Source organism: Erinaceus europaeus, chromosome 15 (assembly GCF_950295315.1).
Source record: "Erinaceus europaeus chromosome 15, mEriEur2.1, whole genome shotgun sequence".
NCBI lineage: Eukaryota > Metazoa > Chordata > Mammalia > Eulipotyphla > Erinaceidae > Erinaceus > Erinaceus europaeus.
In genome coordinates, this window is record NC_080176.1 from 13,357,336 (window position 1) to 13,384,558 (window position 27,223).

At 40.3% G+C, this 27,223-nt stretch overlaps 1 protein-coding gene across 4 annotated transcripts in view; it reads left to right on the forward strand.

The window, feature by feature from the left end:
- The window catches only part of SMG1 (SMG1 nonsense mediated mRNA decay associated PI3K related kinase), a 147,705-nt gene extending 122,586 nt beyond the window's left edge, over positions 1 to 25,119 (forward strand). For 2 of the 4 annotated variants that reach the window (XM_060172891.1, XM_060172890.1), the window contains 14 exons: positions 80 to 306; positions 4,587 to 4,737; positions 4,830 to 5,019; positions 5,160 to 5,629; positions 8,861 to 8,998; positions 10,628 to 10,780; positions 12,364 to 12,543; positions 13,179 to 13,406; positions 16,444 to 16,655; positions 16,816 to 16,922; positions 18,906 to 19,085; positions 19,166 to 19,272; positions 19,802 to 19,929; positions 20,704 to 25,119. In XM_060172891.1, the coding sequence (XP_060028874.1) occupies positions 80 to 306; positions 4,587 to 4,737; positions 4,830 to 5,019; positions 5,160 to 5,629; positions 8,861 to 8,998; positions 10,628 to 10,780; positions 12,364 to 12,543; positions 13,179 to 13,406; positions 16,444 to 16,655; positions 16,816 to 16,922; positions 18,906 to 19,085; positions 19,166 to 19,272; positions 19,802 to 19,929; positions 20,704 to 20,737 (2,505 nt within the window). In that variant the 3' untranslated portion in view covers positions 20,738 to 25,119. The remainder of the gene's footprint in view (positions 1 to 79; positions 307 to 4,586; positions 4,738 to 4,829; positions 5,020 to 5,159; positions 5,630 to 8,860; positions 8,999 to 10,627; positions 10,781 to 12,363; positions 12,544 to 13,178; positions 13,407 to 16,443; positions 16,656 to 16,815; positions 16,923 to 18,905; positions 19,086 to 19,165; positions 19,273 to 19,801; positions 19,930 to 20,703) is intronic. The other 2 variants (XM_060172889.1, XM_007516538.3) reach the window with 2 other exon arrangements.
- The last annotated feature ends 2,104 nt before the right edge of the window (positions 25,120 to 27,223 follow it).

The window sequence follows — 27,223 nt, forward strand, 5'->3', positions numbered from 1 at the left end:
ATGTTATTAATTCATAGCATTATTTCTCTAATTGTGCAACTTATCTAAACATACAAATATATTTCTCACATTTTTGCAGGAATTGAATTCAAATTTCCGGCAAATCATATTTCCAGAAGCACTTAGATGTTTAATGAAAGGAGAATACACGTTAGAAAATATGCTCCATGAATTGGACAGTCTTATTGAGCAGACAACTGATGGTGTTCCCCTGCAGACATTAGTTGAATCCCTTCAAGCTTATTTAAGAAATGCGGCTATGGGACTCGAGGAAGAAACCCATGCTCATTATATAGATGTTGCCAGGTAAGTGAATATTAGTAGCACTCTGTTTTCTTGTGAAAGAGATCGATTCCCAGCTCTTGCTTTACTGTATGTAGGGCAGAAATAATAGTTAATGAAGTCCCCCCCCTTCTTATTTTGTTGTGTCAGAGCTCTGTGCCTGTCTAATTCTGCTATTCCCAGCAGACTTTTTCCCTTTAAATTTATAAAATAGTGGTAGAGAGAGACACTGGCACCTTTTATATATGGTGCTCCCAGGTGGTGGCAGGGGCTTATACTCAGGTCTTTGATCTTGGTAAAGTGTATGCTGTATCAGGTGAGCTGTCTCCAGATCCCAGCACGTAACTGAAAAACACACATTTGGGCTAGGAAAAAGCAGCATAATGGTTATGCAAAACCACTTTCATGCCTGAGGCTCCAATGTCCCATTTCAGTCCCCAGCACCACCATGAGGCAGAGCTGAGCAATTAAAACAAAAATGCGGGGGTTGGGCGGTGGCGCAGTGGGTTAAGCGCATGTGGCGCAAAGCGTAAGGATCCTGGTTCGAGCCCCCAGCTCCACACCTGCAGGGGAGTCGCTTCACGGGCGTTGAAGCAGGTCTGCAGGTGTCTTATCTTTCTCTCCCCCTCTCTGTATTCCCCTCCTCTCCCCATTTCTCTGTGTCCTATCTAACAACGAATAGCGTCAACAATGGCAATAATAATAACCACAACAAGGCTACAACAACAAGGGCAACAAAAGGGGTGGGGGAAATGGCCTCCAGGAGTGGTGGATTCATGGTGCAGGCACCAAGCCCAGCAATAAATAACCCTGGAGGGAAAAAAAAGAAAAACAAAAACGCATCTGTCAGTCTCTTTCTGCCACCAGAGTTATTGCTGGGACTCCATTGCCTGTGTGATGACAACTTTACTGCTCCTGGTAGCTGTGTGTGTATATGTGATTATGCATTTTTCCCGTTTCTTTACTGATAGAGATACTATTATAAAGCTTCCTCCCCCGATGGTAGTATGTGCACTCTACCATATCTGCTAATACCTAGCATCACACATGTATTTTTAAATAATTACTGGTGTGCAACTTGGGAGGTAGTGCTATGCATAGGGCATTAGATTTAAAACATGAGAACCCCAGTCATCACCATCCCATGTATCCCTCTCTTCCTCCATCATCCACATGTTAATCTTCAAGGAATAAATCACTTGATTTATAGAAAGTAAAAAAAAAAAAAAATGTTTTACTGAGTGTCGGGAGCTGGCCCTGGCGAAAAGTAATTAAGAGTCCCTGGGGAGTCGTGTGGTAGTGCAGCGGGTTAAGCACATGTAGCGCAAAGTGCAAGGACAGGTGGCATAAGGATCCTGGTTCAAGCTTCAGGCTCCCCACTTGCAGGGGAGTCGCTTCACAGGTGGTGAAGCAGGTCTGCAGGTGTCTTATCTTTCTCTCCCCCTCTTTGTCTTCCCCTCCTCTCTCAATTTCTCTCTGCCCTATCCAATAATGACATTAACAGTAATAACCATAACAAGGCTCAAACTACAAGGGCAACAAAGGGGAAAAATAGCTTCCATGAGCAGTGGATTCAGGTGCAGGCACTGAGCCCTAGCAATAACCCTGGAGGCAAAGAGTCCCTGAAGGAAAGGGGGAGTCGGAGAGATGAATGAAGTGAGTGACGCATCAGCTGCTTTAGGTGCAGGAGAGAAGCATCTCTGCCGTCTCTATGCAGAGCTTTATTTTAAACACTTTTGCCCAGATATAGTTGACATAATGTAAAATTGTTTTCCTTAACATGAAGGATACAGATGACATCATGTATAATTGTTTTCATTAACTGTTGTGCGCGGGCCGCGGAGAAGAGAGAGAGGAGGGGGTCCGGAGCGAAGAGGAAACACAAATCTTTATTTGTGCTGGCACCTCAGAGTTGGGTGCTAGAGAGGCAGGTTGGGCCACGTGGAGGTAGCGAAAATGGCCGCCTCACGCAGTAACCTTTCCTGAACACCGGAGTGAAGCGCTGGCAAGAGAGCGGGGTGTGGAAGAAGAAAGGCTTTTATAGGAGCAGCTTTCGCGAGAATAGGAAGGGGGAGGAGTAACCATAGCACTCCAGGATAGGATAATAACTCTCGTGAGAATGGGAGGGGGGAGGAGTAACCAAAGCACTCCAAATATCCCGGGATATAGACAATGCCCTGAGGGCGCAACATGGCTGAACAGGCACTCTCGAGGGAACTAGCAGTAGCCTGAGGGGACAACATGGCAGATGTGACTACATCGGCACAATTTCCCAGCAATTAACATCAGGAGTAACCTTAAACAACAACATTATTATTATTATAGGTATGTATTGTTTAAAAAGTTCCCTAGGTCTGGGGCATCCTAATCTACCCTTGAAAGTTCCCTTGAAATGACCATCTGTGTTTTGACCATCTCCCTGTTCTGACTTTCTGTATGAAAAAACATTTTTCCCTGGAGCTAAATCTACTAGCTTTTCTTCTTAACCCATTCTTGGATGAGTCTAACTAGATCATACACCAAGTTTTTTGTAATATAGTAAACTGTCCACCTAAAGAAATCTGCTGTAAAGTAAGCACACACTATAGGGGCTCTTTTCTGGTTAACCATATATATGAAAGTTCACTAACTTTTAGCTGTATGAAAGTTTACTAACTTCTACCCATATATCCTAACAACCTCTATATTTATCATGGATGCCTAGTTGTGGAAGCAGGGTGTTTGGGGGTGAGGGTAAGCAATAGGGCCTCTTTATATTTAAATGGCGATCACAGTATGCCACTCATGCTACAAGCCACCCATAGTTTTGGTTTTTGGTCTAAGTCCAGCTAATAAAGAAGCTATAATGCTAACAAATAGCTCTTTTTCTGAAAGCCTCCCAATAGGTACAGCAGCTTCTGATTCTAGGCCATTTTTAGCCTTGTTACACTCAATGCCATAATTGTTGTTACAATGTGCTGTCCCCAGGGATCTCTTTTTATTGTCACCAGCTATTATTTGTGCATATCCAATATAGCAAATAGGTCTTTAAATTATCAGTGTAAGGAAAAATAGCTTCAGTTTAGTCTTAGGACTCCCTGCTTTGCAGTTAGCCCTAGCCTGCTGGGGCTGGCTGTACCATATAACAGGTCTGACTATGCCTCTGCCAACTGAGGATTATAGGTATCGGGAGTTTAATTTTTGCACTTTATGTAAATTAATGAAAATAGTATATATTCATAAGCAGTATATTAGGACTTTTTCTTTTGTTTTATCAGAGCAGTACTAAGCTCTAATTTATGGTAATGCAAAAGGCACTGAACCTGGGACTTTGAAACCTCAGGCATGAAAGTCATTTTGCATAACCACTATGCTACCTTCCCCACTCGTACTATCAATATATAGGTCTTAAGTTAATGATAAAGTCAGAGATGAGTTTTTGAAACCCTGCGTTCATACTGCTTAATTCAAAATGGAACATGCCCAAGATGTCAGGTATTTCAGTGTACTCTCTAGTTGGTTATACCATATGATGGAAATTTAAATATACCTTACTAAGTTTTGCCAGGTTCACCATCTTTAGAAATTCTGTGATTCTCAAAATATTTTAAATATTAGGGACTTCTATTATCAATAGTTCACAGTCTCTGTGTTTATAAACCCAGACCAGTTAAGTTACCTAGTTGGGGTTTTTGTTGTTGTTGTTTGCTTGTTTCTAATATACCAACGCACTGCTCAGCTCTAGTTTATGGTGGGGCAGGGGATTGAACCTTGGAACTTTGGAGCCTCAGGGATGAGAGTCTCTGCATATCCATTATACTATCTTCCCCTACCTTGTATAGTTATTTAAATATAGTTATATGCTTACATAATTCCTAACACACGTTGGAACCACTGACTTGATTGTGATTGGTGTTAGTGTCCCCCCTTTTGCCTTCAGGATTATCACTGGGGCTCAGTGCCAGCACTATGAATCCACTGCTTCTGGTGGCCATTTCTTCCATATATATAACTTTATTTTTTTGATTGGATAGGACAGAGAGAAATTGAGAGGGGAGAGGAAGGTAGAAAGGGGAAGAGTAAGATAGACATCTACCGACCTGCTTCACCACCTGTGAAGCAAACCCCCCACCCCCCCGCAGTTGGGGAGCCTAGGGGCTTGAACCCGGATCCTTATACAGGTCCTCCTATTTCATACCACATGCTTCTATAATCTAAAAGATTTTTTAGACTTTGTATGACAAATGTGACACTTGTGGACTTTTTACATTTTCTGAAATTGGTTATTCTTGTGTGAGTGTTTTAACTTTTTTTTCCTCCTTTAGAATACTTCATGCTCAATATGGTGAATTAATCCAGCCAAGAAATGGTTCAGTTGATGAAACACCAAAAATGTCAGCTGGTCAGATGCTTTTGGTAGCATTTGATGGCATGTTTGCTCAAGTTGAAACTGCTTTTGGTTTGTTAGTTGAAAAGGTAAACACTGACTTTTATAAGTAACATAAATTTATCATAAATAGTTCAGTATAGAAGAACTAGAAAACACTGACTTCCTTTCATTTATGTAGCTGAACAAAATGGAAATTCCTGTTGCCTGGCGAAAGATTGACATTATAAGGGAGGCCAGGAGTACCCAAGTAAATTTTTTTGATGACGATAACCACCGGCAAGTTCTAGAAGAGATTTTCTTTCTAAAAAGACTACAGACAATTAAGGAGTTCTTCAGACTTTGTGGTACCTTTTCCAAAACATTGTCAGGTAATATTCCATATTTTAAATATTCTGCATTTAGGTGTGGAAGGGAGCAAAGTGGTGTCAACTTCCATAGTTTAAATCAGCACTAATAATGCCTTGTTTAGTTCAGTATGAAACATTTTAAGAAATTTTTCCTTCTTTAGGATCAAGTTCACTTGAAGATCAGAACACTGTAAATGGACCTGTACAGATAGTTAATGTGAAAACTCTTTTTAGAAACTCTTGTTTTAGTGAAGACCAAATGGCCAAACCTATAAAAGCATTCACAGCCGACTTTGTGAGGCAGCTCTTGATTGGCCTGCCAAACCAAGCCCTGGGACTCACGCTTTGCAGTTTTATCAGTGCTCTGGGTGTGGACATCATTGCTCAAGTAGAAGCAAAGGATTTTGGTGCCGAAAGCAAAGTTTCTGTTGATGATCTGTGTAAGAAAGCAGTGGAACACAACATCCAGATCGGGAAGTTCTCTCAGTTGGTCATGAACCGAGCAACGGTACTGGCAAGTTCTTATGACACTGCCTGGAAGAAACATGACTTGGTGCGCAGGCTGGAAACTAGTATTTCCTCTTGTAAGACAAGTCTGCAGCGGGTTCAGCTGCATATTGCCATGTTTCAAGTAAGTTCTCATTATGTGTTTTTCCTCAATGTAAAAATTTTGGAAAAACAGAAAAATTAGTAAACAGTATAAAGAGAAAATTACAGATTTCTTGCATTGTACCAGCCTGGAGCAAACCCAGGTAGGTGCTTTCTTGCCAATCCTAGTCTCTCATCAATGCATTTGAAATCACTTTGTTTTCAGTTTGTGTCAATTTGTTATCTATTTCATTAAGTATTACTTACAATTATAATTTCTGATACTTAAATGGATTCATTATGAGAATATACTTCCAATATTGTTTGACATATAATTAAGGTTATTCCTTTAAAAATTTCATCACTCTGGTACATGTGCTGCCTGAGATTGAACTCAAGACCTCATGCTTGAGAGTCTAGTGCCTTAGCCACTGCGCCACCTCCTGGACCACATTGCCCTTGTTTTTTATTGGTGTTGTAGTTGTTGTTGTTATTGATGTCATCATCATTAGGACAGAGAGAAATGGAGAGAGGAGGGGAAGACAGGGAGAGAAAGATAAGACAAATGCAGACCTGCTTCACCACCTGTAAAGCGACTCCCCTGCAGGTAGGGAGCCGGGGGCTCAAACTGGGGATCCTTACTCTGAGTTCTGCACCACATGCGCTTAACCCACTGCACTACCGCCCGAGTCCCTTTTAATTTATCTATCTGTTTATTTTTATGGGCCTTATGATGGCACAGACTTTTGAGTGAGGTAGATTTGGATTCAGACGAGATTGGGCTTGTTCAGGGTGGTTTGGCCATAGACTAGATTTGGTTTCAAATCAGACCAGGTATGTGGATTTGAACAGTTACTTTGGCCATATATTTTGCAGTTGATAGTGGAAATTTGTGTGTTCAGCTCCATGCATGGAGCCAGCCTGTTTCCTTCTCATGACAGTTTGAGCTGTTTTGTCAGCTCCTAAATTAAGAAAACTTAACTTATTTGGGGGGTGTTCCTCAGCCTTAGAGCACATACTTCCTTCCACTTATGAAGATGTTCTTGGTTTGATGCTCAAAATTCAAAAAGGAAACCGGAAAACTAAAAAGTGATTTATTCAAATTCTGAAATTGTGGTCAATACTATATATTAATAGCCATATGTTTGACACATTGGAGTTTCTTTGATATATTTTATTCTAAAAACAAATACAGTGCTAAAGTTTTGTTGTGGTGTATGTTTTTTTAGAGTTTATCCCATTTAAAATATTGGCAGCCACATGAAAAACACTAAGAATTGGGAGTCAGGTGATAGCACAGCGGGTTAAGCGCAGGTGGCACAAAGCGCAAGGACCAGTGTAAGAATCCTGGTTTGAGCCCCCCAGTTCCCTACCTGCAGGGGAGTTGCTTCACAAGCGGTGAAGCAGGTCTACAGGTGTCTATGTTTCTCTCCCCCTCCTCTCTCCATTTCTCTCTGTACTATCCAACAACAACGACATCAATAATAAAAATAAGGGCAACAAAAGGGAATAAATGAATAAATGTTTTTTAAAAAGTGTAAAAAAAAACATTGTAAGGGTCATTTCACTTTTATTCATGTGAACATGCTATAAATTATAATCACAATGTGTAACTTTACTTATAATGGCCCAGGGCTGGGTGGTGGTGTACCTGGTTGAATTCACTCTGCATTCAAGGCTCTGGTCCCCACCTGCAAGGGGGTAAGCTTCACAAGTGGTGAAGCAGTGTCTCTTTTTCTTTTTCTCTCTCTCTCTTTTTTTTTAATATTTATTTTATTTATTTATTCCCTTTTGTTGCCCTTGTTGTTTTATTGTTGTAGTTATTATTGTTGTTGTCGTTGTTGGATAGGACAGAGAGAAATGGAGAGAGGAGGGGAAGACAGAGAGGAGGAGAGAAAGATAGACACCTGCAGACCTGCTTCACCGCCAGTGAAGCGACTCCCCTGCAGGTGGGGAGCCGGGGTTCGAACCGGGATCCTTATGCCGGTCCTTGTGCTTTGCGCCACCTGCGCTTAACCCGCTGCGCTACATCCCGACTCCCTTCTTTTTCTCTCTTATCTCCCTTTCCTGTCAATTTCTTTCTCTATCAGAAGGACAGAGTGGTGAATTTGTAGCGCAAGGACTGAATCCAGTGATAACCCTGGTGGCAATAAAAAAATTAATTATGGTCCAGGTGTCCCTTGGCTCTTCTGGTTTGAAGAATTTTTCTGTCATAGCCATTGTAATTTTCAGTCACCCACTTAGCTTCTGTGCTGGACAGCTCCCCCCACCCCCATTCCACATCTCCCTTCACACTCTCCTCAAGCTGTTTCAACTTAATAGTTAGAGGTTATCTTTTGTACTCAATTTTTACATAGACCAGGAAGTACTATTTTGTTTTAATTTTTACTGTTTTATTAGGGAAATAAAGATTTACAAGACAGTTGTCCATTGGTAAAGTTTCTTTTTTTTACCAGAGTTCTGGCTTTTGGTGAGGGGGATTGAACCTGGGACTTTGTAGCCTCAGGCATGAGAGTCTGTTTGCATAACCATCATGCTATCTACCCCTGCCCTAGTCAAGTTTCTTATCTTCTCACTGTGGGTGTCTGTGTCAACCTAGGTCCTTTAGTATAACACACTGGGTTTCTAATACTCACTCTACCTCCTCCCCCACCCTCCCTGCCCCCATACTTTGTCTTGTTAAAATTGTTTATTCCTTGTCATTCCATTGGTGACTCAGTGGGTTACAATACAGTTGTTGACACGTGTAGTTTCTCATCTCCCTGTGGTCAGTGTCTATAAGACACTGTCATCCCCAACTAGGTCCAAGTCCAGTTTGGTAAGCATTTTTAGGAAATTACCTGCAAAAATTGAAAAAGAAAGAATTAAATACAAGGATTTATTTATGATAGGTGGATGAAACAGCAGCAAACAGAAAATCACACACATGTGATGCTGGTGATCAAAACCTCATGGTTGAGAATCCATTGCTCCCAGCAGCAATCTCCCCCCCCCCCCCTTATTTTATTTGACAGGACAGAGAAATTGAGATGGGAAGAAGTATGATAGGGAGAGAAAAATATAGACACCTGCTGGTGAAGTATCCCCTCTGCAGGTGGAGATTAGGGATTCAAACCTGTGTCCTTGTGCATACTTATTACATGTGTTTAACTGGCTACCCTACCACCCAACCCGTTTTTATCTTTTTTCCTCTTCTAGTTCACTGTCTTTACCTTGTTCACCTAAATTTTTTGTTGTGTGCTGACTTTTATAACATTTTTTTTTCCTTGAACAGTGGCAACATGAAGATCTCCTCATCAATAGACCACAAGCCATGTCAGTCACACCTCCCCCTCGGTCCGCCATCCTAACCAGCATGAAAAAGAAACTCCATACTCTGAGCCAGATTGAAACCTCAATAGCAACAGTGCAGGTATGTTGAGCCCATTTCTCCTTCCTACATGTCATGCTTGTAGGAATAACCCACTATGGTTGCCATTATCTGTTGTTCAGTTTATCTACATGCCTGTGTTTGACTTCTCAGCCATGTGCATACATTCCTTATCTTGAAGGGGAGTCAGGCGGTAGTGCAGTGGGTTAAGTGCAAGTTCCCGGTTCAAGCTCCCAGCTCCCCACCTGCAGGGGAGTCGCTTCACAAGCGGTGAAGCAGGTCTGCTGTGTCTCTCCTTCTCTCCTTCTCTGTCTTCCCCTCCTCTCTCCATTTCTCTCTGTCCTATCCAACAACTATGACATTAATAACAACAGCAATAACTACAACAATAAAACAAGGGTAACAATGGGGAATAAATAATTATTTATTTTATTGCTACCAGGGCTGTTATGGGAGCTTGGTAGCTGTGTAAAAACTTCATCATTGATAGCCAAATCCATATCTGTCTAATCTCTCTCAAAATTTTTTATTATTATCTTTATTTATTGGATAGCCAGAAATTGAGAAGGAAAGGGGTGAGAGACACCTGCTTCACCATTTGTGAAGCTTTTCTCCTGCAGATGGGGGCTGGGGGCTCGAACCTGGGTCCCTGCACATTGTAACATGTGTGCTCAATCAGGTGCTTCTCTCCCTCCCTCTCTCCCCCTCCTCTTCTCTCTCCTCTCTCCAGAAAGAGACATCTAAAGCATTGTTCATGAAGGTGGACATAGGGTTTTGAACCTTGGCTTTCATTCATAGGTTCACAGGGTAGAGCATGTATTCTACCAGTTATGACACTACCCATCCCAGACAGCAGGGCAACTTTTTTTGTTTTTTTTTTGCCTCCAGGGTTATAGCTGGGTCTCAGTGCCTACACTACTCATCCACTATTCCTGTGGCCATTTTTTAAATAGAATATTTGGATAGGGCAGGGGGGTGGGGTGGAACAGAGCCACCTGCAGACCTACTTCACTTATGAAGTGCCCACCCCACCCTCGCAGCTGAGTAGCCAGGGGCTCGAACAAGCAGCCTTACACAGGTCCTTACCCTTCATACTGTATATGCTTAACCCAGTGCACCACCACCTGGGGCACACCCCCCACACACACACACACAGAGTTTCTATTGGAAGAAATCATTATTTTATGTATTTATTTATTTTTAATATTTATTTCCTTTTTGCTGCCCTTGTTTTTATTGTTGTTGTTATTGATGTCATTGTTGTTGGATAGAACAGAGAGAAATGATGGGGAGAGAAAGATAGACACCTGCAGACCTGCTTCACCGCCACCGCCTGTGATGCGACTCCCCTTCAGGTGGGGAGTCAGGGGTTTGAACCGGGATTCTTGCGCTTAGTGCCACGTGCGCTTAACCTGCTGCACTACCGTCCGACTCCCGGAAGAAATCATTATTATGAAGCTTGTGAAAGAGTTCAAAGTCATTATGGGGTGGGAGGGTTACAGTGGTTTTATAAAATAATTTTATGCCTAAAAAGAATAAATCAAGATTCATTTCAAGAGGTATTAAAGGTATTTTCTAAATTTTATGTCTTGCTTGCCTTTTTATTTTTTAAACTTTGTGTATTGTACAAAGTACTGGACAGGAAGAGTCACTGAAATTCTCCTTTTGTAGGAGAAACTAGCAGCCCTTGAAGCAAGTATCGAACAGCGACTCAAGTGGGCAGGTGGTGCCAACCCTGCTTTGGCACCTGTACTGCAAGATTTTGAAGCAACAATAGCTGAAAGAAGAAATCTTGTCCTTAAAGAAAGCCAAAGAGCAAGTCAGGTACTGTGACCTGTGTGCACCCTCTTTGCTTTCAGCCACGGGATTATATAACTGAATGAGTACTACATATGGGACCGTTAGGGATAGCTTGTAGGCCTACCTTCTGTTCACAGAATAGGAAAGAGGGGCCCAGAGGCCTTGAGGGATGTTTCTTAGGCTGAATTCATAGCCAGTTATTTCCTGAGGTGGTTATCACTTGGAAATTAAATGTAAAAGTCAGTGTAAACTTAACTCAGGCTCTATTGGAAAATGAAAATGTGACCCTATATTAGTCTAAGATTCTTTTTACATGCAACTAGGGTGATCCTAAGATTTAAATATTTCCACTTCACAATAAAATGACATATGACTTTGTGCTCTTTCAGAACTTATAGATTAGGTTTGTTGTGGTAGAGGAATAAACAAAAACAAAACAAGACTTTCGTGTACATTTTCATTCAGGTGGAAAATGGAATGAGATCCATAAACCTAGCATAAAATTATGAGAGCATCACTTTGTCAAATTCAGGACCTAGGGTTTAAGTCCCTAGGCTTTAATCAACTGTGCAACCTCCTGGGCTATCTCTCTCCCGCCACCACCCCACCTTATTTTTCCTGAAAAGTACTGCTCAATTCTGGTTTATGGTGGTGCTGGTAACTGAAATATATATATATATATTCCCTTTTGTTGCCCTTGCTGTTTTATTGTTACAGTCATTATTGATGTCGTTGTTGGATAGGACAGAGAGCAATGGAGAGAGGAGGGGAAGACAGGGGGAGAGGAAGATTAAGACACCTGCAGACCTGCTTCACCACTTGTGAAGTGACTCCCCTGCAGGTGGGGAGCTGGGGGCTCAAACTGGGATTCTTAAGCCGGTCCTTGCACTTTGCTCCACCTGTGCTTAACCCGCTGCTCTACAGCCCGACTCCCTGAACCTTGTATTACACTATTTTATCTGTAAATTCTCAGCTTGTGTTTAGAGAGCATAATTACAATACTGTCACAGTGCCCTAAAAATATACTTAATGTGACCTTAAAGGTGATACATTGAATAAAATATTGAACTCTCAAAAGTAATGTTCCGACTTTGATCCTTGGTGTCACATATACCAGAAAGATGGTCTGGTTCTTTCCTTCTTTTTTAATTAGTGATTTATATGACTACAAATTGATAGGAGTGTACATAAACATCATTCCCACCACCATAAAACTATGTCCCACCCCCACCCCCCCACTCTGCCCCGTGAAGCTGAACATCCACCCTCACCCTCAACCCAGGGTTTTTACTTTGGTGCCCTACTCCAAATTCAGTCAGATCCTGCTTTGCTTTTTTGTTGTTGTTGTTTTTTGCCAGAGCACTTCTCTAGCTTATGGTGGTGTGAGGGATTATATCTGGGACTTTGGAGTCTTAGACTTGAGAGTCTTTTTGCATAACCACTGTGATATCTATCCCTGCCGTTTGTATGTTTTATTATTATTATTATTATTATTATTTTCTGAGTGAATTTCTGGTCTTGAATTCTATAAATGAATAGTTTTTTCAACATTACTAATTTATTGTCTTCCTCCTTCGTTGTGGTGATTCCACTTCTCTTCTTCACAGGTCACTTTCCTCTGCAGTAATATCATTCATTTTGAAAGTTTACGAACTAGGACTGCAGAAGCCTTAAACCTGGATGCTGCATTATTTGAACTGATCAAACGATGTCAGCAAATGTGTTCATTTGCATCACAGTTTAACAGTTCAGTCTCAGATTTAGAACTTCGTTTATTACAGAGAGTGGTGAGTCTTGAATGGAAGTAAAGAAATTTGGCAACTTGGGGGAACAGGATTGAGTGACTATTGATGACCTAGTGCAGGGGTGGAGATGGTCTTAAATAGGTAGAAGTGGTGTGCAGACAGCTATCTCAGAAAGATAAGAGATTGTACTCGTGACAGTTGTCTAATAAGTTTTCTTAAGAAAACATGAAAAAGAACCTTGGTGACTGAAATGATAAGCATAACATTAAACCCTTAAAATGAACATATTTACATTTATTGAGCACATACTGTGTGTATTAGGTTCTGTTTTAAAGGATATAGTGTTTATTTCCTGTCTGATTATGCAGAAAAATTGAAAAAGCTTACTCTGGCAGTAGAATGCAGTATTTGCAAGCCTGACATGCTGAATATGAATCCTGCCACCACATGTCAGAGTGAAACTATTGTTCTTTCTCTTGTTAGTGAGCAAGTACTTTTCATAGATTGCTTATTTGGTTATCAAGTACTATTTTATAAATAATAAACTGAGGACTCAGCAGCTGAGATTCTCTTTGTGTTATATTGGGTTGCAAATACCTTTTGATAATAATGACAACGAAGAAAAGAATTTTACTACAGTTGATGCTTAAAATGAAACTAATGTTTGTTCTGTTTAGGACACTAGTCTAGAACACCCTATTGGCAGCTCTGAATGGCTTTTATCAGCACACAAGCAATTGACCCAGGATATGTCTACTCAGAGGGCAATTCAAACAGAGAAAGAACAACAAATAGAAACAGTCTGTGAAACAATTCAGAATCTGGTTGATAATATAAAGACTGTGCTAACAGGTCATAACCGGCAACTTGGAGATGTTAAACATCTTCTGAAAGCAATGGCTAAGGTAGGACTAATACTATTAACAGGCATTTACTTTTCCCTTTTTTAAAAATATAAGTAGTTTTATTTATGGAAAAATGAGGGTGGGGTAGATAGCATAATGGTTATGTGAACAGACTGTCATGCCTGAGTCTCTGAAGTTCCATGTTCAATCCCCTGCCAGAGATGATCAGTGCTCTGATAAAATTAATTAATTAAAATATATTTTGATAAAAGAGTTTTTAAAAAAGAAAAAATGAAAACATTTTATAAACAAAAAACATTTCAGGCCACAGTTTTGTTTGTAAGTCAGTTACTCCTGTGGTAGAGTTCTGTCTATATATACACGTCTGTCTGTGTATATAATTTGCTACCAGGATTGTTAGGTTTGTTGTGGATTTTGGTACCTCTATGACTAGCCCACCTTTCCGAGCATTTTCCCCTTATTTAATTATTTGTTGGATTTTTTATTTTTTATTAACTTATTGGACAGAGACAGCCAGAAATTGAGAGGAAGGGGGAGATAGACTGGCCTGCAACACTGCTTCACCAATGTGAAGATTCCCCCTGCAGGTGGGGACCAGGGCCTTGAACCTGGGTTCTTGCACATTGTACCATATGTGCTCAACTAAGTGCACCACCACCTGGCCCCGGATTTTTTTTTTCTTTATTGGGGGTGACTAATGGTTTACAGTTGACAGTAACATACATTAGTTGGTACATGTTTATTAACATTTCTCAGTTTTCTACATAACATTCTTTTTTTTAATATATTTTTTTCCTTTTTTTTTTTATTGGGGAATTAATGTTTTACATTCAACAGTAAATACAATAGTTTGTACATGCATAACATTCCCCAGTTTCCCATATAACAATACAACTCCCACTAGGTCCTCTGAATCCTTCTTGGATCTGTATTCTCCTCCACACCCACCCACCCCAGAGTCTTTTACTTTGGTGTGATACGCCAATTCCAGTTCAGGTTCTACTTGTGTTTTCTTTTCTGATCTTGTTTTTCAACTTCTGCCTGAGAGTGAGATCATCCCATATTTATCCTTCTGTTTCTGACTTATTTCACTCAACATGAATTTTTCAAGGTCCATCCAAGATCGGCTGAAAATGGTGAAGTCACCATTTTTTACAGCTGAGTAGTATTCCATTGTGTATATAGACCACAACTTGCTCAGCCACTCATCTATTGTTGGACACCTGGGTTGCTTCCATGTTTTAGCTATTACAAATTGTGCTGCCAAGAACATATGTGTACACAGATCTTTTTGGATCCATATGTTGGGTTCCTTAGGAGATATCCCCAAGAGAGGAATTGCAGGATCATAGGGTAGGTCCATTTCTAGCCTTCTGAGAGTTCTCCAGACTGTTCTCCACAGAGGTTGGACCAATTGACATTCCCACCAGCAGTGTGGGAGGGTTTCTTTGACCCCACAGCCTCTCCAGCATTTGGTGCTGTTACCTTTTCTGATGTATGACATCCTCACAGGAGTGAAGTGGTATCTCATTGTTGTCTTTCTTTTCATTTCTCTGACAATCAGAGACTTGGAGCATTTTTTCATGTGTTTCTCAGCCTTTTGGATCTCTTCTGTGGTGAATATTCTGTCCACGTCCTCCCCCCATTTTTGGATGGGGTTAAACTCTTGTCTGATGTATGGCATGTAAAGATCTCCCATTCTTTGAGGGGTCTCTTGGTTTGGGTAGTGGTTTCTTTTGCTGTACAGAAGCTTTTTAATTTGATGTAGTCCCATAGGTTTATACTTGCCTTAGTCTTCTTTGTAATTGGATTCCTTTCATTGAAGATGTCTTTAAAATTTATGCGTAAAAGAGTTCTGCCAATATTTTCTTCTAAGTATCTGATAGTTTGTGGTCTAACATCCAAGTCCTTGATCCACTTGGAATTTACTTTTGTATTTGGTGAAATACAGTGGTTCAGTTTCATTCTTCTGCATGTTTCAACCTATTGTTTCCAACACCATTTGTTGAAGAGACTCTGCTTTCCCCATTTAATAGTCTGAGCCCCTTTGTCAAAGATTAGATGTCCATAGGTGTGGGGGCTTCTACATAACATTCTTTTAAAAAAATATTCTCTTTTGTTGCCCTCTTTATTTTTTTATTATTTCGGTTGCTATTGTCATTGTTGTTGCATAGGACAGAGAGAAATGGAGAGAGGAAGGGAAGAAAGAGAGGAGAAGAGAAAGATAGATACCTGCAGACCTGCTTCACTGCCTGTGAAGTGATACCCCTGCAAGTGGGGAGCCGGGGCTTGAACCTGTAGTTCTTGCACTTTGCACCACCTGTGCTTATTAACCCGCTGTGCTACCTATCGCCTGACTCCCTCTATATAACATTCTAACCTCGCCTTCTCCGTATTTCTTTACTTTTAAATCTTTTCATTCAAAGTTGTCTAACTTATAGTGGAGCTGAAATTTTAACTTAGTCTGAAGAGTATTTAGGTACTTAACCTCTCTCCTACTTTGCTTCCCCCACCCCCAGCCCCATCCCATATTTGTATAGTCCATCTCCAGAAATGCTAGTCATGAAATTGAGCCTCCAGAAAAGACTCAGTAATTATTACAAAACAGTAAATCATAGTTGGTGTTTGTTTTTTGCTTGGAGGGTGTATGTAATGTCTCTTTAAAAAAGAGACCATTGGGAGTGGGAATAATTCACCTTGTAGAGCACACATTTGACCATCATGTCTTGAGTTCATATCCCTGGGACTGTTTGGTAGCACCAAGAAGGGACGCTCCTTGAGTGGCAGCATGGTGTTGGGATATTGTTCCTTCCTAGGTCTCGTCTGAAAATTTTATTTATTTTTTTCTCTTCCTCTCTCCTCTCTTTCTTAGTCAGCCGTGGCTCGTGGTAGCGAATCTGCGGTCCCTGAAGCTCAGGCATGAGCATCTGTTGTATAAGCCACTATGCAATCTTCCTGGCTTGCTCTGAACTTTTTTGAAAGAAGCAAAATAAATCCACTGAGAGCAGTAGAATCATGTGGGTGAAATGTTCCAATTAATATTAGTAGTAAAATAATGATATTGTATCGATTTTAGGATGAAGAAGCTGCTCTGGCAGATGGTGAAGATGTTCCCTATGAAAATAGTGTTAGGCAGTTCTTGGGTGAATATAAATCATGGCAAGACAACATTCAGACAGTGCTGTTTACATTAGTTCAAGCTATGGGTCAGGTTCGAAGTCAAGAACATGTTGAAATGCTCCAAGAAATAACTCCCACCTTGAAAGAGCTAAAAACACAAAGTCAGAGGTAAGAATGCTTTCTGGGCAAAGTTTAAAATATAAACAGAACATCTGGTATATTAAGTTTTGTTTTAAAAGAATAGTTTTCTTTTTTTAGGTTTGATCAAATTGAAAGTAGTTATCTGGTAGAACATTTTGTAATTAAGCCATTTTATTTTGTATTTCAGTATCTATAATAATTTAGTGAGTTTTGCATCACCTTTAGTCACCGATGCAACAAATGAATGTTCTAGTCCAACGTCATCTGCTACTTATCAGCCATCCTTTGCTGCAGGTAAGAATTCCCTGCTTCAAAAAGGCCTGTATCTTAATCTATAGTGAGTGCTGAGGTACTAAAATGCTTAATTGTAAATGTGCGATATACTTGTAGTCACCACACTTTTAAACTTTATTTTGGTTAGAGACAAATTGAGAGGGAAGGGGAAGATAGGAGAGATCACCACTTGTGAAGGTTCTTTACAGGTGGGGATTTGGAACTAAGTCTTGCACATTGTAACAAGTGTACTCTTGTCAGACGTCCTACAGCTCAGCTCTAAATCTTTTTTTTTTTTAATTATCTTTATCTTTATCTGGATAGAGACAGCCAGAAATAGAGAGGGAAAGGGGTGATAGAGAGTAAGAGAGACAGACACCTGCAACACTGCCTCACCACTTGCAAAGCTTTCCCCCTACAATTGGGGACTGGGGTCTCAAACCCGGGACCTTACGCATTGTAACGTGTGTTCAACCAGGTGCACCACCACCCAGCCCTCCGAATCATATTTTTAAAGAGTTTCTGTAACTCTCCCCCCCCATTCCCTTTCTTTTTTTCTTTCTTTTTTTTTTTTTTTACTAGAGCACTGCTCAGCTCTGGCTTATGATGGTATGAAGGACTAAACCTGGGATTTTGGAACCTCAAGTATCAAAGTCTCTTTGCATAGTCATTATGCTGTCTCCCCTTGCTGTAAACTTTTTCTATGTCAAACTGAACAATTTTTTACTTTAAAATACTTTTTGTGGCAGCCCTGGGAAATGGTTCATGACTAAAGCATTGGACTTACAAGTGTGAGGTCTCGAGTTTGATCCCTGGCATTGCATGTGTCGGTGATGCTTTGGTTATATTTCTCATTTATAAAATTATAATAAAAAAAAACTAGTGCTTGTGAAATCACTGGGAATTTGACTTTTCTGTATACATGCATACACTTAAAAACACAAATAAGGATCTTTTTGTGAATGCAACTTCTGTCTGTCCCACTCCCCCACCCATTAGTAAAAAATTGATCATTTCCCTGTCATTAAATAATCTTTAAAAAGTGACTCAGTGTGGTCTGGGAGGTAGTGTAGTGGCATTGGCATCTCAAGCATGAGTTCCCAAGTTCAGTCCCTAGTAGCACATGTACTGATTTCTAGTTCTTTGTCTTTCTCATTAATAAATAAAATCTTAAACAAATACTACCTTTCAAAAAAAAAAAAGTGATTTAGTCGGGAGTCAGGGGTGTTCCACCTTGTTGAGCACATACTATCATGCATGAGGATCTGAGTTTGAGCCCCCACTCCCCACCTTCAGGGAGCAAACTAGACTAGACATACAAAGAATAAGATCTGCAGATGTATCTCTGTCTCTCTCCCTCTTGGCTTCTATCTGACCTATCAAATAAAGGGGGGTAGGATTAAGGATCAGTGCCCCCTGGGAGTGGTACTTCTTTTTTTTTTTTTTTTTTTTTTTTTTTTGGTACGGGGGACCTCCAGGGTTATTGCTGGGGCTTGGTGCCAGCACTAGGTATCCACTGTCCTGGCTGCTGTTTTTCGTTTTTATTGGATAGGGCAGAGAGAAATTGAGAGAGGAGGGAGAGATAGAGAGGAAGAGAGACAGACCCCTGCAGATACGCTTTATCACTTGTGAAGTGACCTGCCTGCCAGTGGGGAGGTGGGTGCTTGAACTGGGGTCTTTCTGCATTTAGGTAATGTGCACTCAACTGGGTACAGCACTAGCTCATCCCCTCCATTTTTAGTGTTGTATGCTTGCAAGTGATTTTTTGTTTGGTTGTTTGGTTAGCTTTTTTTTTTTTTTCTTTTTTTGCCAGAGCACTGCTCAGCTGATGGTGGTATTGGGATTTGAACCTGAGCCCTTAGCGCCTCAGACATTAGAGTCTGTTTGTATAACCATTATATCTCCTCCACCTGGATTTTGGAGACCACCACCCTATTTCTTCCTCTTTGTTCCTCTTGCATGTTTACATATATAAATTCAACTACCAACTCTTTTTCTCTGTAGCAGTCCGGAGCAATACTGGCCAGAAGACTCAGCCTGATGTCATGTCACAGAATGCTAAAAAGCTGATTCAGAAAAATCTTGCTACATCAGCAGATACTCCACCAAGCACTGTTCCAGGAACTGGCAAGAGTGTTGCTTGTAGTCCTAAAAAGGCTGTCAGAGACCCTAAAACTGGAAAAGGTAGTTGATTAGAACAAGAATGCCATAAGTAATTGTATAAAAGGATAGCTTGCCTTACTGTCCTTTCTTTTGCTTTATAGCTGTGCAGGAGAGAAATTCATATGCAGTCAGTGTGTGGAAGAGAGTGAAAGCCAAGCTAGAGGGCCGAGATGTTGATCCAAATAGAAGGATGTCAGTTGCTGAACAGGTGACTTTTTCTTATTTTAAAAAAAAAAAAAAAACTTGAAGTACATATTTTAATTTTATAAAGTAAAAAGATTCTCTTAATTCATTTCATTATTGGTTGATCAAGACTAAGGGATTAAATCTTTTTATAAGGATCCAGAAGATTTTGGGTAATACAGCTCTAGAATTGTCACATTCACCATTTAATGCTTTCCTCTTAGTACTGTTCTTTCTCTTTGCCTTTGAGTATCAGTTTATCTAACATCAAATATCCTGTTTTCTGTTGTGCTTGTTAAAAGCTATACAATGTTCTGTGTGAACAAAAAAAAATTTTTTTTTAAACCAGAGCACTGCTCAGTTCTGGCTTGTGGTGTGAGGGAATTGAACCTGGCACATTGGAGCCTCAAGCATGAGAGTCTGTTTGCATAACCATTATGCTAGTTCCCTCTGCCCTGCTACATAGTGTTCTGAATCATGCTTTTTTTTTTTTTTTTTTTCTTCTCCCCCCCCCCCTTCTCTCCGTTTTCTCTTTTTCTTTTTTCTTGTTGGAGAGTGTGAGAACCAGAACATCAGTGTGGCACATGGTATGTCTGGACCGCATGCTTAAAAGAGTCCAAGACTACCCACTGCACCACCTCCTGGGCCCTTCCAAGTATATTTTACTTGGAAAGTTTTTCGGGTAGGTTAATGAAATTTGTGCTTTCATTACTTTCTGACTCAGCTCTCTGATAATCTTTTCCAAACATATTTGCCTCTTCTATAAATTGTTGGTTTTTATATGAAAGAAAAGTAATAGACAACACAAGTGGGGTAAGTATAGTGTTCTTTGCACACAGCTTTTGGTATAGGGTCTGATCCATCAACTTTAATTAAGATTCAAAGAAATCTTGACTTTCCCACATCTTTTAATCTGTGGAATTTTATGTGGGAGGGTGGGACATCTAGATTATTTAATCTCTTTCTACCTCAGCCACTGTGTGTGTGTGTTTGTGTGTGTGTATTGTTTTTTTTTTGTAGTTATTGTTGTTGTTGATGTCGTCGTTGTTGGATAGGACAGAGGAATGGAGAGAGGAGGGGAAGACAGGTGGAGAGAAAGCCACCTGCAGACCTTCTTCACTGCTTGTGAAGCGACTCCCCTGCAGGTGGAGAGCTGGGGGCTCAAACCAGGATCCTTAAGGCCAGTCCTTGCGCTTTGTGCCATGTGCGCTTAAGACGCTGAGCTACTGCCCGACTCCCACCACTGTATATCCTTTTGGTAGTTAATTCGGATGATTAGGAACTTAATTTATACCAAAGGTTCAGTCCCTAGCATGAACATAAGCCAGAGGTGAGCAGTGCTCTGGTTAAAAGAGAGACAGACGGAGGAAGAGAGAAACGAATTTATATAACTTTAATGAGTCATGTCTTTTCCAAGTTTAAATGACTTTAAATAGTATCCTTTCTACATTTACAGGTTGACTATGTCATTAAGGAGGCAACTAATCTAGATAACTTGGCTCAGCTGTATGAAGGTTGGACAGCCTGGGTGTGAATGGCAAGACAGTAGATGAGTCTGGTTAAGTGAGGTCAGACATCCACCAGAATCAACTCAGCCTCAGGCATCCAAAGCCACACCACAGTCGGTGGTGATGCAACTGGGGGCTTACTCTGAGGAAACCTAGGAAATCTCGGTGACTAGGAAGTGAATCCTGCAGGACAGCTGCACTCAGGGATACGCCCAACACCATGGCCTGCAACCCCAAGGTCAAGGGTGGAAGAAAGAAAGCTCACCGCCTGAACACGGAGATTGCCTTTCTGCCACAGAACAGCTGCAAACGTGTCAGGAGGTTAGCTGCAGAAAGAAATCGGGATGCCACGGAGGACAGAGTGACTTGGAACTCCATTCCACCTGACCCTGTGTGTACACTCCAGGAAAAACCCCGCTCAGAAACAGAAAACGGGCCGAGAGGAAACCACAGCCACGGAAGATTTGATGCATTCAGGTTCTCGTGTAACACTTGTTGCTTGGCAGAAAGCTGGTTGGGTTGACCAGTTAGCACAACAAAAGCTATGAGACATGAATTTCAGAAATGGACTGAAAATGGAGAGCGGTGTAACAGATACACTACATTGAAAGAACTTCTGAAATGAAGGGAAAAATAAAAACCCATTTCCTCCTACCCAATTCTCCACTCCCTATCCATCCCCCTTTTTACCTGATCTAGATTAGTCATCTTTCAAATTCACTTTTATTTCAATCCTTACATTTCTTTTTCTGTCTCAGTGCTATCAACAACTTGTATTTGGAGTAAGGAACAGAAATTTCTCCAAAACCACCAAGAACATCAAAAAACTCAAGGATTGTTTAAAGGTCTGATGATCAAATACAAAATATAATTCTGGTTATTTAAGTCATTTCTGTGATTCTATCATGTACAGTTTCCAGAATTGTCACTGTGCATTCAAAAGTAATGAATCTAACAGTCATTTGATTTAATGTACACTTCCTTTTGCTTAGTGTGCATTTTTTGAAGGTCAAATTTTCCCCTCTTCTGTGATTGCTGTAGTTTCTTGCATAAAAAGTAGCTAATCCAATGTAATCTTTTACCTTTTTACAAACCAGGATAGAGTACCTATAGAGTTTTACATTGTTGATGACAGATTAACAATAAAGTGATGTTCTGGTGGAGGTAGAGTGAAATGTTTTTTTAATTCAGTTTACTCACTTGATATTTTTTATTTATAAGTGTTTTAGTTCGCCAGGCATTTTAGTACAAGAACATGAACCATCAGCAGAAAGTTAAGAATCACTAACATTTTTTGTGAGGTTCTTTTATTAATCTTTGAGTACTTTACTTTTTGCACAGTTTTAATAGTTTGCTGTTCAGTAGTACATTTTAGTGTATTTATTCATGATCAGAGTTCCCTTTAAATCAGCATTGCATTATACTTAACTGTTCAAATGTGGATCCAAACAAAATTGCAGACAAGGATTCTTTAAAATCACGCAGCAAATCCCAAGTAAAATCTTGATTATGTTTTTCCTCCACTTTGAAGGCTAGAGTTGTGATTGCTTTCTGATTACCAGTTACTTGTCCCCGGTAAACCTAACAGGTATGAAGGGGAAAAATTCACATAGCCCTGCCTTTTTTTTTTTTCCCCCCCATCTCCCATTGCCACATTAATCCGTTATCTTTAAGGGAGAATGCATTTCAGTCAGTATCAGTGCTTTTTAAACACGAAGTATTTTTAAAAAGGTGGAATTTTTTAATACTGATATGTCTAAAACCAAGTTAAGGAACTTTATGCATCAAATTTTATTTTCTTCATTTGAAGCCTTAGTTTCACAATCAAAACAACCTAGCTAGAATAATAATGCCACATTGTTTTGCACTCTGCTTTATTTCTTAAAGAAGTTTTGGGAACCATTACATTCATCACTTGATTACTTCTGCATTCTCAAAAGCAGTCTTTTCAGCAACATTCTTTTGTCACAGGGGAAAACTTTTTTTAAAAAATATTTTAGTTATTGATTGATGAGAAAGATAAGAGAGAAAGAACCAGACATCACTCTGGTACATGTGCCGCCAGGAATTGATCTCAGGACCTCATGCTTGAGAGTCCAGTGCTTTATCCACTGCACCACTTCCCAGATCACAGGGGAAAACTTTTACCACAATGATAAAACCAGTTCACACTAGATTGTCCCTGTAGGTGGTATTCAATATCTCTTCCTCTTTTGGTAAAGAAGATATATGGGTAAATTTTATTGCCTATGAATTTCAGGCTTCAGTGGTACCTGGCACCTTATCTAAGCAAAAACAAGGCAGCTGTACATAAAAGAACATGTGCCTCTGGTAAATTATCCATTGCTTTTCTTTTCAAATGGTTCCTCAGAATAGTGTGGCATATGCATATTTGGTTTCTGGGCAAATAATGAATAACAGGTGACTTCAAAGCTTGCTCTCTGCTGCATTCTGGACAGTAAAACCCCATTCTTTATAGTTTAGTTTTGTCTGGAAAGTGATTTGGCAAGTGGCCTTGTGGTTTTGAACTATTGTTATAGACCTCAACAGAAAGTTTATTAGTGTTACAAGATCCAGTTGATAGAACAGAAGATGGCTGCATTTTGGGGATTATCTTGTAAAATAATGTAAAATGTAGAGTGCTGTAACTGGGAAGTCATGCTTTTTTTTTTTTTTTTTTTAATCACATACCTGTGGAAAACCACGGAATCTGCTCCTTTATTTTCTTTTAAGATTTATTGAGTACAGAATGACCTACAAACAACCTTTTATTTAGAGTACTCATGGACATTGAAATGTACCTTAAGTGTTGTCTTTAATTTGCTAGAATTGTCTGAATTTTAGTCGCCTTCTTTACAAAGCATCGCAGGCTTGTTCATGGAACTCTTTCTTCGGTACATCATACAGTATCATTTCTGGTCATAAATTATTGAGTTTGCTGGATGATTATTTTCTTTTGTGTCTTATGCTTGTGGTAAACAGTTTTTCAGATTTGTGAGATTTCTGTGTGAAAACTGATAATCACGCTCTTGATCTGCTTCCCTAAATATATTGCCCAAACCCCAGGTTCAGGGGGAAGGTTTGTTATACATAAAGAAAAACTTCCATCACTTCTATCCTCACCTAAACTTTGCCATTTTCTTAATATTGTCTAGTGTTTGGTGTTATCTGCATTGTTTTTTAATTGTGGTTGTTCTGATGTGTGAAATTTAAGGAAAGAGCCATTTAAAAAATGCCGAGCAGGGCAATGCAAGTACAGCCAAATATGAGTTGATGTGCAATCTTCGGTCCTTTTAAATCGGGGGTATAAATAGGCAGTACTTCAAAATGAAAAGTCTTCCGAGCCTATTTTCCCCCACATATTTGTAATCCCTCTGGGGGCTCACTTGCCGTGGCTGTACTAAAATCAAAGGAGCTGGTTCTTCTTTTCTCCCAGTTCTTTTCATACTGAAGCGCCTGCAAAATCCTGTTACGTTTATATACATCAAAATCAATGTTTTACCGTTAACACATTTATGTGTCCTGTCCACAAAATCCGATGACGATGAAAACCAATGAACTTCCATTCTATAATTTGTTGAGCTTGTAAAATGCCAGTAATTTCGAGTTAGAATCCCTATCTAAAATTGAAGAAACAGCATATGTTAATGCTAGGGTCACTACTTAAAATAGAACTTGTTTTCAGTATTTGAGTTGTATTAAAAAGGCTTCAGTAGGGAAGACACTAACATTATAAAACCCCTTAACATTGAGGTAGGTAGGGGACATTCAGTGTGTTATAAACCCTTAGGGCTTGTACTTTTTCTGCTTTCTTGGCCTGGATAACCATTTTCATCAACCTTGTTTACGAAAGAGCAAATGAGCATCAAAGGTTTGTTGTACACCATGAACCACTTAAGAGTCTCATGCTTTCTTTGAGGAACTGGATTGAAAACTGGGAAAAGCTGTCGTGCTAATGAAAAAATGGCATTCAACTAGCTAAACATTCCAAGATGGTAAACTCAAGGAACTGCATGTTACTCTGTAGAATGTTCTCCCTTTAAAACAGGCTGTTTTGTCTTTCTTGCTTTTTTTCTGGCAGTTCCAAGTTCCAGCACCTATTCAAAAATCTGTGTTCAGTATCTTTCTGGTTTGAATTTCCCTTGTATTTCCATCTGTAATGTCAGTGGCAATGACATCATATTTCACTTGTTAATTTACCCTAATTATAAGAGCAAATTGAACTGAATCTTCCTTGTCCTAGTACCTTGTATAAAGTGGCTTCTCTGTTTTAAAAAAAAAAAGGTTGTAATGCTTCCTGATGGATATAATTTTGATTGTATTTACAATTAAAAGTTGAATAAATCACACCAGCTTCCTGAAAATGTCCAGAATGCATCTTTTGGAAAACACACTTAACATGCATATTTGCATTAACATGGCAATTATGTGACTACTATTTATTTGAAAATTTTTAAAAAGAAATTGGGGGTAGACCTGGTCCACAAACTTCAGTCACCCAGTGGAGGTCTGGGGAGATAACACCTACGTCACTACAATAGACTTTCATGCCTGAGGCACTAGAGAGCACACATTCAATCCTGGGCATGACCATAAACCACGTCTAAGCAACTCCGGTTAAAAAGGTGAATACCTTCCAAGAGCCGAGGATAGACCTTGCCTACAATAGACCTTTCTCCAAAGTTGTGTAGAATGGGACTATTTAAAATTTATTTTACAGGACAGAAATTGGGGGGGGGGGATAAACACCTGTAGACCCGCTTCACTGCTCATGAAGTGTTCTCCCTGCATGTGAGGAGGGCTTGAACCCAGGTCCTAGAACATGGTGATATGTGCACTTAACATGGTGCACCACTGCCTGCCCCTCCTCACCAAGTGTCTGTGTGGTCCAGATGCGGCCCCCAAGCATTCATGGCCAGTTTATGAATTTCACAATACTTTTATCGCACAGGAACAGTGTATAGGAAGAAAGTGCTTAATCACATTCTCACATTTCTGTATGCCTTCTCTGAATTCAAGAAAAACCTGGTAGTTACGTTAGATGATACTTTTGAAACAAAAGTGTTGATGACAGACCTGTGAGATTGCTCTACTGGATGAGTGCACCATATTTGTAACCCCTGTTCAAGTCCCAGACTCCCCTACCACAGGGAGGACGCTTCTCTGCTGTGGTTTCAGTTTCACTCTTTACTGAGAAAGTTGGGCTGGAGTTTCACTTAAGCCCTGGTGATTTTTTTTTTTTTGGGGGGGGGCTAATCAAAAGGATACAAGGCTGGAAATTATAACTGATAATTTGGGGGGCAGATGGTGTCACACCTGGTTAAACACAATGATCAAAGACCCTTCGTCATGGCTGTGAAGCAGTACTGCAGGTGCCTTCCTGCCCTCTCAGTTTCTCAGTCCTGTCAAATACCCACCCACCCCACAAAACAAACAGAAAAACCCTAGAGCTTTTCCTGCAACAAATAAGACCAAGATTTGGTATGATTTTGTTTGTATTGAACAATAGCGAAGCACTTGTTAATGCATTTTGCAATACTGGAGAGAGAAAAAATTTTCTCAGCCTAGCCCTGGCTCCAAAATTGGGTAGTCATTGCTTATGGAAAGGTATAACCATGATCGGAAGGTGGTCCAATGGATAAAGCACTGAACTCTGAAACATGAGGTCCCGAGTTGAATCCCCAGCAGCACGTGTACCAGAGTGAGGTCTGGTTCTTATTCTCCTATCTTTCTCATTAATTAAAAAAAAAAAAAAAAAAAAGCATAACCTCTTAAAGTAATTTAGGGGCTGTACTGATTTGTATAGCAGTAGTGCACCAGACTTGAATGCTTGATGACCAAGCAGCACCACCATATGCCAGAGCAGCAGTGCGCTGGCTACTCGTCTGTCTCATGAAAGTAAGTCTTAAATTATTTTTAAAGCCGGTTCTGCCAAAACCTGCACCCTTTTAGGTGTTTAACAAGTAACTGAAACCCACAAAAATTCCCCTGAAATCCCAAGGTAAACTAAGCCAACTTCAATTTCTCACGTTCTCAAACTGTGCCTGCTTCCCCCACCCTTTAGCTAAGGCTTTACTCTTAATGGGTTGAAAAGGGAAAAAAATGCAGAACAGCTACATAAATGGCTCTTTTCACTGATCCTCAAAGTGTCACGAGTCTTCAAGTCACAGCTCTGGGCTCAACTACGGGAGGGATTAAAGGTCAGGTCGGTTCTCCAGACATGGCACGGCTATTTCTTCAAGAAATTAATTTTCCAGAGAGGCTCTTGAGTCTGGCAGAGAGAGCCCTGAAGGCCTGACATGGGGACAGCCAGGCCACACCAGGTCCAAGGCGGTTCAACAGCTCCCGTAAGGCCTGGGCTACTCCTGGTTGTTGATTGGTCATCCTGTGACTCTGCCCCCCTCAACTCGACAGCCTGTTTCTCCTTTGACCCCGATTTCAAGCCATGCGCTGGGCAGCGATTGGTCC